Below are 18199 nucleotides of genomic sequence, written 5' to 3' on the forward strand. Positions count from 1 at the left end.
TCCGTCGTCTGTCTCTTGCCCCCAGAGCCCGCCCTGAAGCACCTTCCCTCCCCCGGCCCTTCCTGGCACACCCCAGAGGGGCTCTGCAGCTCCCCCAGCTCCCCCCACACCCGAGCTGGGCCGCGCAGCTTCCCACCGCGCACACCCGAGGCTCCCCCGCGGCCGCCCCGTCGGGCGCTGTCCCGGTGCCCGCTGGAGGCGGGAGGCAGCCGGCGGGGCGGAGGCAGGAGGCGGGCGGAGCCGCCCCTCCGCCGGGCGCGGAGCTATAAGGGCAGCGCGGAGTGGCGCGGAGCGCAGCGGGAGCCATGGGTAACCGTGTTACCCGGGAGGACTTCGAGTGGGTTTACACGGAGCAGCCCCACACCCAGCGCAGGAAGGAGATCCTGGGTACGTCGAGGGGGGTTCGGAAGCGGCCGCCGTCGGGGCAGGCAGCCGGGCTGGGCTGCACCCCCGGGCGGTGAGGGGCGGGCGCAGCGGGGGTTCCGTGCCGTGTTCGCTGCTGTCGGTGCTGGGAGCGGCTCGGGGCACCGGCCAGGCTGCGGGGAGCGGGGGCTGCAGCCCGGTGGGCTTGGAGGGGTGTTTTCCCCGGGGGGTGCTGCTCTCCCAAGTTCTCCCGGCGCCGCCTTGCCTTCTGGAAGCAGCGGAGAGGCACGGCGAGGGCGCCGGCGGCTGAACGGAGTCCTGCTGCACCGAGCTGGGTTGGACGGGCGGCAGAGCTGCCGGGTGACATTGCGGAGCGGTCCGCCGCACCTGCGGCCAGGGCTGCGTTCAACGTCCACACGCCCCGCACCTCGCCCCGCACCTCGCCCCGCACCTCGCCCCGCACCTCGCCCCGGGCTGGCGGCAGCTGCCGGCGGGGGGGGCCGCGGTGAGCGGCAGCGCTCCCGGATCTGCACCGGGGGGCGGCCGGGAGTCCTCCTACAGGCACGTTTTCCCAGTGTCTTGGTAGTGAGATAAAATAAATGAGGATGTGGGTGAGTGTTCGCTAGAGAACGATAGGAAGTCCCCGCTGCTGGTCAGGGACAAGGTACACTCGTGTATTTTCATGTTGTACACGCAGCATTTCGCTGCATACGCAAGTATGTTGGGTTGGGATGTTTTTTGTTTTGGTTTGGGCTTTTCTGAAGATAGTTTCTGAGAAGAACTAATAATTCAGAGTTGTTGCAAATATTGTTGTGTATCTCCTGAAAATATACTTTCAACATTTTATTAAGAAGATTTTTGTGTTGTTGTTGTTTTTATTTGGGTGCTTTGGTTGGGTTTTTTACTTCCCTCTAATGAGTAGGATAAAGTTTTTAAAGATCTTTTATAAAGGAATGCACTGGTTCTTGTGGCTGAGGTGCTACACCTAATGAGGTGTAGTTTCATAACTCCTCCACAATCTAATATATTAATCCAGGATTAATCTAAATTACAAAAACATTTCCGGTATAGTTGTGGTGGTGGAATATCCTGGTCCAGGTTTGAATTATATCCAGGAAAATCATAATTATTTTACTATGTAATCATGATAGAGAGTCAAATGATGTCATTACATAAAGGGATGCTTCTTGGTGTCGTGCTACTCATCCTTCCAGTCAAGGGGACTGTGTTTTGGTGAGCTATGGGTTGGAGTGTGTCTGGTGGGTCTCCCCTTGCTAATCTCTTGCTTTCCTGATCTTGCTATAGAGTGGGGACTGCAAACCATGATGAAGTTGTATTGTAAGGAGGTACTGGAGTAGTTGGACTGTCTTACCTTTGCTGCAGCAAACTCTTTTTAGGACCTTTCAACTGCATACTTGGAGAGGTTTTGCCCCCACTCTCTTTGGGTTCAGAATGAGCAATTGGAAACAAGGTCCATCTTCCTCGCAGCTCCCCCTGCCCCAGCTGTGGGAGCAGAAGGAAGGGCAGAAGAAATAGAGAAATACAACATGGGAGGAGAGACATGGAAGATGTGGGCAGAACAATCTGTGTCTGTGTCTTACAAGGCAGAATGGATCATGAAACTAGTGTCATGAATATGAAAATGTTACCAAAAGTTATTGAAACTATCATCATATCCCATATGATACTGGTATAATGATCATCACTGCATTATTCAAAGCCTGAGGGTCAGCAAACCCCTGGTATCGAGTATGTACTTAGTAAAGTGTCTAGTGTCTATTGAGCTGGAGTGCACTGTAAGAATCTTACATACATATGAACAAATATGTATAAATATCCACATATTTTACGTTTTTGTATATAGCAATGCCTTGGGGACAGCATTCCATGCTGGTAAAGGAAGTATTTTCCTCCCAATAGGTTAATGATTTAGTTGCTAAGCACTGAAACTTGATTGTTTTCTGTTTAGGCTGCAGCTTTTTGAAATGTTGGTCTCTCTCAGGCATGGCTACTTGGATGTAAATGCAAATTGAAATTATCCGTTAGGAAAAAATATGGGCAAACTGACAAACACATAAGGCAGTTTCTTTCTATATAAGTGGTGTCTCCTTGAGCTGTTGCCCCAATATGTTTCTATAGAGCAACTGAGAGATAATAATGGTCTGTCACAAAGTTGTGTGTCCTGCCTTGAGAGTTAGTAGCCCAGGTGTCTGTAAGACTTTTGTGGTCAGTGACAATATGTCTGAACGATAACTCTGCGAGTCCAATCCCCCTACCATCAGCAGGGACATCTTCCGCTAGATCAGGTTGCTCAAAGCCCTGTCCAACCTGACCTTGAACACTGCCAGGGATGGGGCATCCACAACTTCTCTGGGCAACCTGTTCCAGTTGAGCAGCACAGCTATGAGCTGTGTATATCAGCTGGACTGTCTGGAAGCTAGCTTATGGCAGGACACTGTTGTACTTGATGAACCTACTAGGGATGTGATTCCTAACAGCTATAATTATACCAGCAAATAGATCAACGTTTTGCGCAAGGGAGAGGTGATAGTTTCTCTCTTATCTCTTTGTAGTATCTTCCTCTTAGATTCTAGGTATTAAAATGTAGCCTGTGCTTTGTACTGTCTAGGTGCCAACTGCTTCTAAGTTACAGCGGAGATCTCTTGCCAAGCTGGCACTTCGACCCTGATCACATTATTCATGTTCCTGAACATGTTATTCACGCTTTTCAGTTTATGAAATTGAATTGTTTCATTGCTGTTCTCTCATTCTCTTGTTTATGAAAAGCCTGTTACTGTCTTGTGTCAGGACTGAGATTTGTGTAACACTGCAGTGAGCTGTGTTAGGGAAAGACCTGGCTAAAAACTAACCTGACGGAAGTTTTTTCATCTGGATCTGCTTAGCCTTGCTGTATAGCTATACAAATGCTCTTAGAGGGAGATACAATGTAGGGTATAACATAGAGGGGATATCTACTTCTAATATAAATAGGATTTCTACTTTAGTGGCAGTAAGGGCCTGTTGGATTGAAACACTTGGAGAACTTACGGTCTTGCACAGTGGGAAGTGTTGGTGTTTTTTCAATCTTGAAAGAAGATGAAAAAAATCATTGCTCAGATGCTGGTAAGCACCATAAGCACACAATGAATGGTCATTTCACCTGCAAACAGTTTTCCAAATGCAAGCAATATGTTGTGGCACAGAAAGAATGAGATCTTATTTGTGCTATGGGTTGGATCTAACTTCATAAAATTACTGTAGGTTGGTCAGAAAATGTCTTGCCTCAGAGGAAGCACTTGTTTGCTGCTGAGGGTGAGGGCTGAATCAGTGTTGCTCAGGGTAGGCTAGGAGCATCCGAATATGATCTAATATCCAAGAATAATTAATAATTATAGAATGGGTTATAATAATTAATATAATATAATAATATAATAATATATAATAATTATAGAATTGGCAAGTTATTTTGGAGTGGAGATGGTGCAAGTGTTTTGTATGTGCTTTATCCTGTAGAAAGGCTGAGATGTTAGCCTATGGGGGGGAGGAGGTAGAACAAAATAAAAAAGCCAAAATCCATTTTATTTTAGCATTTAGCTGATTTGAGTATAATAGCTTCCAGCTCTGCTCACTTATTTAGAGATTAGTCTATTTCTTCCAGCTGACTCTTCTGTTGCCTATTTAAACCTCACATTTATGAAAATTCTGATAAACTGTACCTACTGAAATGTGCAAGATGCATATCTCCTTAGCTTAAACCAAAGCTCTGAATTACATATGCTTCTGGCGAAGAAACTATGAGTTTGTTTCCCCTTTATGCTGCAGTACGTGGGCACAGTGCTGCCACTGATGTGCATGTTCTCTGATGAGCGCATTCAGAATAGCTGCTATCTTAGTGCTCATGCCAACTCCCTGTGGGGATCGCCTATAAAATAAATCACTTGAGCAGAAAGTCACTGTTTTAGGTGCTTGTGGTCTTCTGCTGACAATGTATTCAGTGCAACTGAAGGCTTCAGCTTACTTCATGTTGCAGGTTTTTGTTTCAGAGGCCCTCTTTCTAGTATTCCTACATCCTTTTACTCTGAACTAGCTAATAAACAAGCATAAACAAACAGGTCATAGCTGCTGTCATGTGTCATGTGCTGACACCATCCATCTCTGTCGACACTGGCAAAGTGGCACCACTACGGTGTTTTGCCTCTGGTGGCCACTTCTGGGTGACACAGCTCCCTTGGACCAGTTAGCACAAAGCAATTTAGGAGCTTGTGGGTGGCAAATACAAGATTAAGACCATTGTCCTTGCACAGTGGAGATACAAAACTTCACTGTAATTAGTTGGGCCGAAAAGGTTTCTTATTAGTTTGCATACTGGAGGGGCGGGAGACTGTGCAAAGCCAGAAGCTTTTGTCATATACGTTGTGCTCTGTGTGTGTCCTACCTGTGTCCTGGCTCCTGTATCGTTTGAATTAATCATAGAATCATAGAATAGTTTGTATTGGAAGGGACCTTTAAAGGTCATCTAGTCCAACCCTCCCTGCAATGAGCAGGGACATCTTCAACTAGATCAGGTTGCTCAGAGCCCCATCCAACCTGACCTTGGATGTTTCCAGGGATTGGGCATCTACCACCTCTCTGGGCAACCTGTGCCAGTGGTTCACCACCTTAATCATAAAAAATTTCTTCCTTATCTAGTGTAAATCTACCCTCTTTTAGTTTAAAACCATTACCCTTTGTCTTATTGCAACAGGCCCTACTAAAAAGTCTGTCCCTGTCACAATAAGGTCTCCCTGGAGCCTTCTCTTCTCCAGGCTGAACAACCCCAACTCTCTCAGCCTTTCCTCATAGGAGAGCTGTTCCATCCCTCTGATCATTTTGTGTCCTTCCTCTGGACCCACTCCACCAGGTCCATGTCTTTCCTGTGCTGAGGCCTCAGGCGTGCTGTGCTGGATATGAGCATGTTCATGAGCTGAGCGGCTAAAAAGCAAAACACTATCATGTCAGCAAACTGACTTCTTTTGTTTTGTTTATTTTTTTGGTACAAATACCAGCTCCAGCATAGGGCACAGGGTAGTAAAGCTAACATCCTGTGCCTGGTGTCTCTTATTTGTTCTGGCAGGGACTCATAGTTGATAGAACATAGTCCAGGACAGCAGCATTGCAGAGATTTTTTTTCCCCCCTTTTCTTTAACAGGCCTTCTAAAAGTCTTATACTGAGTAATATCTCCATTTTGACTATACCTGTATGCTGCACTTGTGGTCAAAATAAGGGAAGATGAAAAAATTAAATTTCTTCTCTCGTTACGACTAGCTTCTCATGGATGTGGACAAGGCTGCTGCTCCTTTAAACCTCCACCATCTCTGTGTTTGTGGACAGCTCCCACTTGCCCACATCCAAAGCCTGTGTATGCCAAAATATGCAAGTGCTAAGTATGTGGTGTCACATCAATGAGAAATTGTGTCTGCTGCCATCACTAAGGTCTAACTGGGTCTCTCCTGAGTCATCTCAGGAGCACTGTCAATGGGAATAGAGGATGAGTGGGGGTTCAGAACAAATACTCGCTGTCTCCTGAGGTGGAAGGACACCAGGACCTAGTGACTGACAGCTTCTCCAGGAACAATTACTCCAGCCCTAACTGGGCATCAGTGTAGGGCTATGGTGAGTGTTCCTGGACGTCCAGAGAGGAGCATCAAGGAAAAAAATATGTAGTCCAAGTAATGTGTCAGTAGTGTTTCAGAGTGAGGGATGCCTCTAGAAAGGTGACTGATGCTTACACACAACACTGGAGTGATCTCCGTGAAATGTTAATTCAGTAAATGAGTTGTTTTGGAATCACAAATGCTTCTGAAAATATACCTGCAGCATTTGTTCTCTCTTGACTGCTGTTCTTTCATCCACGCTGTTGTACAAGTGGGAAATGCTGTCTTTCATTGTTGTGATGCACATTTCAGCTGCTCTGAGGTTATGCTGTAGAGACCGTGGAGCTGTTTGGGCAGAATTATTAACTACATCTACCCACTAAAGTGGGTGCTAGTCCTACTGAAGTGCATGCACTCCTTTTGCAATGTGCTGGGACAGAAAAGTCATGCTTCTGCACTGCTGTACATCTACACCAGTATGTCCACCCTCTGAATGGCAGTATGATGGAGAAGCTGGAAGCAGCACCTGTGGATAAGCAGTCTGCCAGGCTGAGCTAACAGACTTTCCCAACGAGCTGGAGGCTGGAGAATGTGCTGTGGAGACATCAGAGTAGCTGGAGCTGTCCTGGTCCTATTGTACTCTAAAGGGCGAATCCTGGTCTCATGTGGTCACATAACTTTGTGGGGTTTTTATTCTCTCCCCCCTACCCCTTATCTAGAGTGGCTGAATGTTGGGGTTTTTTCTCCTATTCCTGTGCCTTTCCCATGCCATGGTTGTGGATAATGAAGAGCTCACTATAGATTACGTTTTATGGCTGTCATGTATTAGCCCTGACCCAGTGCTTGTTGGGAAGCGATGGACTCTGGCTGTATAGAAGCTGGTCATTTTTATAATGGAAAAGTGCTCAGGAAGACTAAACTGGAAGTGATTCAGGGAAGTGCAGCATGATGAAAACCTCTGCTCAGATGCCTCTTAGTGTGAAACTCTAGCAGTCTCAAGAGTGGAGAGTAGGTGTCTGTTTACTTCTCCAAGTGCAGTGTGTAGTAAACGAAGGTGGTCATTATCGTGTAGCTGCCCCAGGTCTCATAGTCCTTTATGGCTGCTGGTTCAGTGCTCCACAGTAACCCTGTGTCTGATTCTCTGTTGCCTTTGGGACGTGCAGATGGCTGACAGCTGGTTTGCACAGCCCTTGGTTGCACAGCCCAGCTGATCACCTGCAGACACTTGTCACAACAGTCTTACAGGGTTGTCCCCGTCTTTCAACTGTAAGTGCTCTATCTTGCCTTCCTAGGAATCCTTCAGCTAACTGCAAGGCATGAACATAAGGGGAAAATGAGATACATATTTGTGTTGTCACATCTTTGTGTCAGCACACATTATATATAAACTGCAGTCATCAGGATCACTTAATCTGAGATTAAATGTGTCTCACTAAAGAGCACCTGGCCTCAAGTTTTGAAAGGATGAGCATTCAACATTTTGCATGTGCAGTGCTTCTGAACCGAAAGGTCTCCGGCAGGCTACAGCACCAGCGGGGCTTTTAGCCTCCAGTAAGCCTAGCAGCCCCACCTGTCAGCCTCCCTGAGGTTTCTCCATGCCATGGAAACGGGAAGGGTTTATCAGTATTAATGATAAACAGACACAGTATTGTGGTTTAACTAGTATGCAAAAATTTACTGTTGGAGAGGAGTTAATCATGTGTTGAATTTAATATTAAACCCTACCAAGTTACTTAATAGCTGTCACCTGCGATAAATGCAACCTACCTGCATTGCTGCTTGCAGACACTGTTGCTGCCAGTTGTTGCGGCCTCTTAAATGTAATCTGCAATCCTTGTTAGCTGCTACAAAAAGGTTGAAAACTTTCATTGTTCTCAAACTACAATATAAAGCATCTCTTAGTCATTTTCCCATCCCATTAAAACTTTTTTTTTGGTCAAAGTGGCCTCAATTTGACCTGGCTGAGGAACAGATTTGGTTGTTTTACATTTCTTCATCTCTTCTGGTGACTGCAGTAACTGATCTCTGCCAACTGCATGACTGAATTTGAGGTGGCTTGGTTTATTAAATGGTTTTATGGGTTTTGGACAGATACTTCTAATCAGGACATTAAACTATGTAAAATTATATGTCTGTAACAGATTTTCTGACCAGGTCATTATATCAAGTTATTCTTTAGAGTGGATATCCCAGCACTTTGTGTAAAATTTTGGTACCTGTCTAGGTACCAAAGAACCATTTCTAGCATGTTAGCATTTCTAACATGAAAACTAATTAAAAAACCTGCAAAAACAAGGACAAAAACAAAACAACAAAACCAAAACCCCTGGACTTCCCAGAGATTTTTATCAAAAAGTTTGGCTGACTTTAGAAAGATGTGAACTTTTACGAGAGCTTTCCTACCACTTAGAAAATCTCTCTTCTGTCTGAATACTACTCATGGTGATTTTGCTCCCTTGTCCTCACAAGGGGAAGAATTGAGAATATCCCTTTTCTTATCATCTTCCACAAAACCTGTCTAATCTTTATTATCTCTAACCTTTGTCAAGCTGGGCTGAAGCTGACTAACAGGCTTAGAAGTTGTTTGAATGGTTGCAGAGCATGACCACATCAGCCTGCTTCCTTAAGTAGTGCTTCGTCTGTCTGAACTGCTACAAACTTCGCAGGGTTCACTTCTATAAAAAAAACTTCTCTGCATCCTGCACTCGGTACCTGCCACTGCTTGCAAGGTCATACAAAGTTATGTGTATTGTCTCCCATGTTTGTTTGTAGTATATACAGCTGCATAGATGCAAATCATTATAATCTGCTTTTATTGCATTGGTGCCATACTGTGTCAGTCAGATGATATTTACTTTTCTATTTATAAAATGGGCCTGTCAAACTTACAGGGATGCTCTGTGTAACCTCAGGGTTCAGAAGGAGTGACTTGTCCTACAATCTTACCTATGTAAGCTGTAATTATTGAGAAACACAGCAGATGAGTAAAAGGAGGGAGGCCAGTGGGTGGGTAAAAGCCATAAAACAGTGGAAAAATTAATGTGCAAGTTAATAGTGGAATTGAGAAGTGTGGGTTTGTAAAGAAGAGACCTGAAGCGATGAACAGCACCTAGAAGATAAGCTGTACTGTGTATTTTCTTTTTCTTAAAAGGACAAATGAACAGCCAGTAGAACTACAGCTCAGTAAGCTGGTCCAGCCCTGACACAGGTCAGACCTGGCAAGCCTAGCCCATGTCTCTCTGATGTTTTATTGCAGCATTTGTGAGGCTGCATGAAGCTGTTGTGTGATTATTTATGTGACTTTCATGCCTGTTTCTGGTATGTGACTGTGGAACAGGCTAATGAATGGGAACAGAGACAAATTTTCTGTCTTACAAATTCCTGATAATATTTCTGACTTTCTTGTGATGTTACCATGTGCAAAGAGTTGTACGCACTGTAAGCACTGATGAACACTCAAATACTTAGGAATTTTTTTTTAATGCTGCATTTGTCACCTAACCACAGAGCAAAACCTGGTGAGCCTGTTGCTCAGCCCTCTTCCCCTGCTAGTATGTCTGAAGCAGTAGTATGAAAAGGGCTATAAAGAAGGCAGTTCTATCCCTTTTGTGCAAAATAGCAACAGGATTGTGCAAAATAAAAAGGGAGATGAAAAACTTGACAGAAGGTGCTTGACAGAAGTTTAAATCTGGTGGGCTTTGGCATATGAATACTCATCCTGTGAAGGCACATGATGCCACATATTGACCATCAGAGTAAATTTTTTTTCGTGTGTTTATATATATATATATATATCTCAATATCAATCACAATTGGACATGATGCTGGCAGTGGGAATGAAGCCCATACATTAGTAAAGCTTTCGCTGTAGTGGCAACCCTGCTCTGGAATTGCCACTTTATAACTAGGGCCTCAAACGTATGGTGATAAAAATAGAGTGCCAGTGGTGATTATGTGTACATAACTGTGATCTAATGATGCTTTCTCTGCATTTTTCCCTTTAGCAAAGTATCCAGAGATCAAGACTCTGATGGGACCGGATCCACATTTAAAGTGGATTGTATCTGGAATGGTTTTCATGCAGTTTCTAGCATGCTACCTGGTGAAAGACTTGTCTTGGAAATGGATTTTCTTCTGGGCTTATGCTTTTGGGGGTTGCATCAACCATTCGCTGACCCTAGCTATCCATGATATTTCACACAACGTCGCCTTTGGGAATAGGCAGGCCAAGTGGAACCGATGGTTTGCAGTTTTTGCCAACTTGCCGATTGGCATCCCTTATTCTGCCTCCTTCAAGAAATACCACATTGACCATCATCGGTACCTTGGTGGGGACAGCCTGGATGTGGACATTCCCACAGACTTTGAAGGCTGGTTCTTCTGTACACCACTGCGGAAACTGCTTTGGCTTTTCCTCCAACCTCTGTTCTACAGTCTGAGACCACTGTATGTGAACCCCAAAGCAATTACACGGATGGAAATTTTTAATGCTCTCGTCCAGTTTTCTATAGACCTTATCATTTACTACCTTTGGGGGCTCAAACCTATTATTTACTTAATAGCAGGTACAATTCTTTGCATGGGTTTACATCCCATTTCTGGGCACTTCATAGCAGAACACTACATGTTCTTAAAAGGGTATGAGACATACTCTTATTACGGACCTCTGAACTGGCTCACCTTTAATGTAGGCTACCACATGGAGCATCACGACTTCCCCAGCATTCCCGGATGCAGACTGCCAATGGTAAGTACAGCATGAGCACAAGTGAATTGGATTTTTATAAAAGCTGCTAAACTGTCTCAAAGAAATCACTCCAAATCATAGCAATGGATCAATTTTTAAAAAGAAAAAGAAGGGAAAAAAGAAAGCTTTTGCATTTGTTTTTAATTCTTTCATTTTAAACAGGAGATCGAGAGAAATGGCTGCCAAACTGCTGTAATATTTAGTTTATTAGATGGAAACAAGAACATGTGAGCCTCAGAGGGCTTGAGGAATACTTTTTGCATGATAAAATCCTCCAACAATGCTCTAAATGTCACCATTTCCTTCCCTCAGCCACCAGGTTTTGTCTCTTTGAAATTTTAAAGGCCCATCTAAAGTGAGGCAGGTGGCAATTACTACTTGAAATTTGTCTAATGATCAATCTGCTAACTATATTGCTTGATTAACATCAAATAGAAGCCTTTCTATTTTTGAGATGACATAAGTATCAGGGCATGTTCCAGCCTGACACAAACAGCACTAGAAAATAAAGACCCACTCTACATGACTTGTTTTAGCTCTGCTGCCCCACCCACAGAAACTGAGGATGCCTGATCTGTCACTGGGAAAGTGCTGTGGCTTTCCTCTTTTGAAAGTCAAGCCCCTTTTTGTTTACATTTTATCAGTTGTGGGAATCAAATTTGCAAAGCCCAGGTGTCTAGGAATGGTTTTCAGTCTCCCTCCAGGTGTGTAGCTGCTCTTCTGGGTTTTAATACATGGGTTCCTCAGCAGGTGCTCACAGTGTTAGAGGGACGTGACTTCGAAGTATTACTCCTATGTACAAATCCTCTGGCATAGTAGGAAGGAAACATCTTCTGTCTCTGGTTTGATGCAAAGTTGAGGACTACTACTGCAACATCCTCATAAGGTGGAGGTAGAGCTGAGGAGGCTGAGGTTCAGGAGCTGTGACCTCCCCACTACTGCATAACATGTGCAACTTCTATGGTAGTATATCCAGGCAATCCCTGCTTTATGGGTTAATGTTATTCATCACAGAAACACTGTCTGAGGAGAGATTCAAAACCAGAGGAGATTTTTCTTGTGGTGTAGAAGAGCGTGGGGAGCCTCTATATAGCCTGCAGTTCTGTTTGAACAGACGTCCTTCACCGCTGGAGGTCTGCCCTGGAGAAGCTGGCCATCCCTGGCAGGGTTCCGAGCAGCCGGTAAAGCAGTGCACGCTCACATGTGAAGTTCTCCTGTCAGGCACTCCCATTGCTGGTACACCCGATAGCTCAGCTGGGGAGTGTATGAGCTTAGCTTTAGCTTCAAATGTTCAAACTTGTTAGATAGGCTTAGATACTTAGATTACGGAAATGTAAATAGAGAAAGAGAAGGAGGTTAGCTCTGTATCTTACACAACAGAGGTGAGTGACTAAATGAACTTGCTGGGACTGTTGCTCCAGACCCGACTGAGACCTGAAAAGCTCTTCCCCACCCACATCACAAATGGATCAGCCTAATTCCTTGAGGCAGTGCAGCAGCTAGCAGTGTCTGCCCTCCTGTGTAAAGAGGATAGAGTTATTAGTTGAATTTGATGGGCTTGTGTTCATGCGTTTCTAGCTCGTGGGCAACTGAGACTTGTCCTGCTGGTGGAGGAGATACCAGGCTTGTCAGTCGTTGTTGCCTGACAGAACTATATGGTAAACTTTGTCTTCGAGTGGTCGGTTACAAGTGAATATCTATTATGAAGTGAAAATCCTTTGGCAAAACAGTTACTGTAGAAAATCTTTTGTCCATTAAAACAAGTTGGTTATTCTTTTCTGCAAATTGAGAAGAAAAATTCTCTGCCTCTTTGGTGGAAGGAGATAAGGGGACAGGTCCTCTCTGGATAGCTTTAATGTTTGAACTTCTTAAGAGGTAGGGCTAGAAAACTCTCCTTGTTCTCCTCTGCCTAACCTCTCAGCAAATTCTTCACTCAGCAAAGGTCTAGTTTTTTCAGATCTAGTCTCTTAGGCACTTGAACTTCTAATAGTTGAATTGTGTAATATGGCTGACCTCTCAGTATAGCTATTTTTAATTAATGGCAAGTAGAAAGTGGAATAAAGATCTTTATTTGGTTCTTGCATGATTGAGAGCAGGGGAGAAATAGGATCAGAGAATAACTAGATCTTAATCTTGGAAAGTGACTGGCTCTTCCACTTGCTTATCAGAAGAGCAAATTCAGCTTTGTCCTTTGTTACAGGTGTCTCATTCAGAATGTTCTGAGTAATGTGTTTGCCACTGGAAAGACCTTTACCCTAGGAGTGTGACAGATTTGAAAGAGGAAGAATTAGGCTCTGCTGTAAGCTTATAGATATTAAAGATGAGTGACATGTGTGTGCAGTAAGAACTTGTCCCACTAGTATAATGAGAGATTATGCAAGAGACCATGAAATTTAACATTACAATGAAGGACCTGCTCTAAAAAAACCCTATAGACTTATGACTAGATTAGTCTCTCCATGAAGCCTTATAACAATAGAAATATTGCATTCTTTACCAAATTAATAAGAGTATCCAATCTGTATTATCTGAAGGACTGAATATACTTATGGAGAGAGGGGACAGGAGAAGGAGGAACTCTGTACTCTTCCTACAAACTGCAATAAAAACTGCAGTGTTACCAGAGGCAAACTAGTTACTCATTAAGCTTGTGGGAAAAGAAAAAGACATGGTATGAAACTAGATTTATTAGACAGACAAGACTGGAAAACATGGTAGATGTGCTGGTTTTGAATTGTAGATTTCATTAACCCTGTGATGGCCAGGAGAGCTAGCTTGAGTGCTCCCCCCAGTCAAGGACTATGGAGGGAACTTCCGTAATATGCTTTCTAGCATTCTAAACATCATTGTTCGGCTTCTTCTCATAAGGATCTCTAGCTTCTCTATAGCCCCAGGCAAAGGATCTATATCAGCCTTGGTGAAATACTAGGTTGCATATAGCTTTTGTGCCTACCTGATACAATGGAGTAGGATTGGGGTACTGTTACTGTGCTCTACATGCACAAAACCAGAAGCAAAGTTTCAGTCTAAAATGTGTGATTTCTTACCTACCACCTTGATCTACTTGAAGAAAAGCCTCAATGTACCAGGTGCTGAGCACCTAATAAGCTTCTTGCAGACTTTGTGATGTCTTGCTGTCCTTCTGTGATAACTTTCATTCACAAACTAGCAGTAAGTTAAGACTTACAGTTGAGCTCTGTAAGAAGGAAGGAAGGGAGGAGTTGAAGCAAATGGACCCTCTCCAATGCAATATGGAGAGCTTGGAGGGAAGTCAGGAGCAGGATTTAGGAATGCTTCGTCACAGTGCCATCCTCTTTGAGACAATCTATGGGCATAACACTGGCTGCAAAACTTGCTACCTGCAAACTGCCATCCACAGGTTTTGTGCTGGACCCAGAAATGCAACATGGAGGATGACTCTTCCAGCCTCAAACATATGTAATAGATGAAGTTTAATGTTGTACTGAAAATGGAATCTGCATTAAAAACCAATTACTTTCTGCCCTCCCACTCCCCCAGATTTTCTGGTAGGTAAGGAGGAGATAATTTTATTTTACATGTGGAGATGCTGAAAGAAATTACAATAGATGAGCTGTTTATGTCAAGAAACTTTTGTGTAGCTCCATTGTAAAAGAGAAACCACTTTTAAAATTCTTTCCTGCCATGTGATAGCAAAATGGGAATATGCACCTAACAAACATCCTTGTCTTTTCCACAGGAAAACCCTTCAGAAGTCCTCCCTCTAACTGCATTCATTAAACTTTCTGTTTTCACATTCCTTTGTCACAAATATTTCTATTGCAGTTTACCTTCTCCTCTCCATTGGTTCTGTACATCTCATACAGTTGTCCTGCCCAGAGCACAGGGACCTTGCCAATGGTGCAAGTGCTGCCTGCCTTCTTGCACTAGGTGCTGCTGGGCACAAAGCCAAGCAGAGCAAAGAACTACTTTGTGTAGGTGTGAGTCACTGTCCTGCAGTTGATCTAGGGTAACACACTCCAGTGCAAGCCCCTGGTCATCTCTTGTGCTTTCCATACTGACCATTCAGCATGAGCTGCCACCATACTCTGCAGGAAGGTGCTAAATGGATATGCTTGGTGAACAAGCAGCTCCTCTGCCACCTGATGCTGGCAAGCAGTTTGCCAGCCATGACTGGGCTGCCTGCTTCCAGAATACGGTGTGTATGATCATCTTCAAAATTCACTGCTGAGTATTTTGATTAATCATCTTAATTATCAAATAATACTTGCATGCTAGGTGCCTGTTTTAAATCTGTAATACAACTGCAGAATATGTGTATGGAATATATTTAAGTGCAGGTTTCCAGACTTGCATGTTGTGTCCACCTGAGCTCTTCAGTGCTATGGCCGGACTATACTGCTGCTCATGTTTGCTGAAAGTGCGGAAACTATTGGGTTGACCATAGACAGGCTGTTTGGCCTCTTCTCTGAGCCATTTTGTCCTACTTCGTCACTGAGGTCATTTTTAGTTAGCCATTGGTGCCAGAGGGCACACGCCCTGCCTAAGACATTGTTCCGAAGAGCTGAATTGGTTTCTGTGAATCTCCAGCCCTTCAGTTGCATGTGCAATGGGCAATACAGAAAGACTTTCTGAAGCCCTCGTAGGAGTAAGAGTCTAACATGATCAAGAGCTCTGCAGAGTAATGTAACCAGCGGAGAAAACTTGTCTGGTTCAGACCATAGTTTCTGTGGGCAAGAAATATATGGGGGTTCAGGAGAAGAAAGGAATGGTAGACTTGCCGTATGAACTCGGCTAGTATAGGTGAGGGCTGAATTACTGTTGCAAGTCAAAATTCAGGCAAAACTTCTGAAATGGAGGTAGGAGGGAAGGTCTGGAAGCAGCAGTGTGCTGGAATGACTGTGTCAGAGCTGGAGTGAAGCTTTTGGGCTGGGTATCTGAGACCCCCTTTGTGTTTGCCTAAGGCCTCATTAGTGGCTTTCATTCAAGGGAGCTAACTGTCTAAATACTCCTCCCTCTCATCCTCTGGCTATTTCAATTACCCAGCTGGAAAGAGGGAGGATACAAAACTCAGATTAAATTATTTCTGACTGTAGTTACAGAATGAGTGCAGGGAACTAAATCTGCATCTCCAGAGATCTTACCCAGTGCCTGGAAATCACCCTTCTTCCAGTCATTAACAAATACCTCTAAGGGGAAATACTGATACTGTCTGAATTCCATTGAAAATGAACCACATTTGAAGTACAGACTAACACTTAAAGCAGGATATAGGGAATTATTAGCAAGTCAGTGGTGTTCAGTGAAAGGCAGAATACAGTCAGACCTGAACTGAATCTTCTGCCTTCAACACAGCACTACCGTGCCGTGAGCACAAGAAATGCATAGGGGCTGAGGTACAGAGGTAAAAGATTTTAACAAAACTTGTACGTTACCCAACCTACTTCACAGGGAAGCGTCTGCTAGGAAGCTGAATTAACAAGGTAACTAGCAGTGAGTGGTGCTGGCTTATCATTTAACTTTTGCTGGGATTCTTACCTTTTCACAAACAGTCAAAATGCTATGTTAAGATTCACCATTACACCTCAGATGCTGATGAGACCCTCCGCCCAGATGACAATTTCTGTGTAACCCTTTTGACCTTCACTGCTAGTCTTTACTGTGTTCAGCATAGCTGGCTTTAAAAATCTGCAGGGTTTTTAAAGAGAGAAGTCATGCTGTCCAGCAAGACAAACTACTCTAGAATACAGCTTTGTTTGTCTAGGAGGGGGAGCTGTAATAAAACCATGCCCAAGCGGTTTAAGTGCAAGTGTACAACAGACACAGAATCGCACAGAATTGTTAAGGTTGGAAAAGACCTGTAAGATCATCAAGTCCAACCATCAACCCAACACCACCATGCCCACTAAACCGTGTCCTGCAATGCCACATCTACACATTTTTTGAACACCTCCAGTGATGGTGACTCCACCACCTTCCTGGGCAGCCTGTTCCAATGCTTCACCACTCTCTCAGTAAAGAAGTTTTTCCTAATATCCAGTCTAAACCTCCCCTGGCACAACTTGAGGCCATTTCCTCTTGTCCTATCACTTGTCACTTGTGAGAAGAGGCCAACACCCACCTCACCACAACCCCCTTTCAGGTAACTGTAGAGAGCGATGAGGTCTCCCCTCAGCCTCCTCTTCTCCAGACTAAACAATCCCAGTTCCCCCCTCAGCCGCTCCTCATAAGACTTGTGCTCCAGACCCCTCACCAGCTTCGTCGCCCTTCTCTGGACATGCTCCAGCAACTCAATGTGCTGCTTCATAAGTGTGTTCAAAAAGCAGAGCATCTAGCTGGAGCAGGGACTACTGATAACTTGGGCATCCTCATAGTCCCCTGAACCTGTCAGGTTTGAAACCTCTTTGTCCTCTGGTTCTGGCCTTACTCCTGTTACAAGTGCCACCCCCAATGATATGCAATGCTTCTCTGAGGGCAACAGTCCTAAGACTTGGAGATTTGTAACAGGGTTGAAATTTCATTAGACTCATGATCTAATAATGAACCTTGCAGCATGTTTAACACTAGACTGAGGAGAACGGACTGCCCCTGTAATCTCCTCTGCTTGCTGGAGGAACCCGTCTCTCAGATTTGCATCATGGTAGGAGAATGGAGGAAAGAAAATGAAGCCAAGAAAGATGAAGACAGAAAATACAGCCAAGGCTGTATCTGGCATTTTCTCCATTGGTATTTCTCTCCTACCTGGAACCCTCATCAGACGAGTATTGCAAGTGGTGAACAGGGTTTTAAATACAGTGTGTTGGAGTCTTGGCAATTTATAAACTGGATTAGTCATCTCATTGTGGAGATCCCTCCACCTCCCAAATGAGAGAAAATAGTTCTGACTGAAAGAAGAGATCCATCATCTTTCAAATTCTGACACTGTGAGGCAAAAACTACATCAGAAATCTGCTAAGAAGTATCTTAAGTGTATTTAAGTACACCTCATTTGGCTGAACTTCAGAAGCTCACAAGCAATAACAAGTAGCTTCAGGTTATGGCTATGCTATCAGATCTGAATGGGAAGACTGAAACACACCTGACACTGTGCAGCTAAACAGCTCGTTCTCTCTTTTGTTCTTCCAGGTGAAGAAGATTGCAGCAGAATATTACGATAACCTCCCACATCACCAGTCCTGGATTCGAGTTCTGTGGGACTTTGTTTTTGATGACACTATTGGTCCTTATTCAAGGGTTAAGAGACTATGCAAGCTGGCAAAAGAAAGCTAACGGACCAGCTCCGGCTGCTGCATTGGTATTTTGTTTGTTCGTTTGAATGACTTGAGTATTCTGCAGAAGTAGAAGGATGTTTGTGTGTGCTGAAGTAGCATTGGTGTGTGCTCCTTAGACCAAGAGGATGAGTGTGAAAATGAAGCAACTGGATGCATTATTTTAGACTATTGATAATTTTTAATAAAGGGTATTTGTGTATGTAAC

General features: G+C 44.1%; 1 protein-coding gene across 1 annotated transcript; it reads left to right on the forward strand.

Annotated features, from left to right (window-relative positions):
* Nucleotides 1-305: 305 nt before the first annotated feature.
* DEGS2 (delta 4-desaturase, sphingolipid 2) lies at nt 306-17992 on the forward strand. The gene is made up of 3 exons (XM_059819277.1): nt 306-387; nt 10002-10744; nt 17849-17992. The coding sequence occupies exons 1-3, from the start codon at nt 306-308 to the stop codon at nt 17990-17992; spliced, it is 969 nt and encodes a 322-aa protein (XP_059675260.1).
* The last annotated feature ends 207 nt before the right edge of the window (nt 17993-18199 follow it).

The sequence above is a fragment of the Gavia stellata genome, chromosome 7 (assembly GCF_030936135.1).
Source record: "Gavia stellata isolate bGavSte3 chromosome 7, bGavSte3.hap2, whole genome shotgun sequence".
Lineage (NCBI taxonomy): Eukaryota > Metazoa > Chordata > Aves > Gaviiformes > Gaviidae > Gavia > Gavia stellata.

Coding starts and splice junctions, on each gene's coding strand:
- DEGS2 (XM_059819277.1), top strand. CDS start 306: ATGGGTAACCGTGTTACCCGGGAGGACTTCGAGTGGGTTTACACGGAG. Junction 388..10,001: donor GCGCAGGAAGGAGATCCTGG/GTACGTCGAGGG, acceptor TTTTCCCTTTAG/CAAAGTATCCAGAGATCAAG. Junction 10,745..17,848: donor CCGGATGCAGACTGCCAATG/GTAAGTACAGCA, acceptor TTGTTCTTCCAG/GTGAAGAAGATTGCAGCAGA.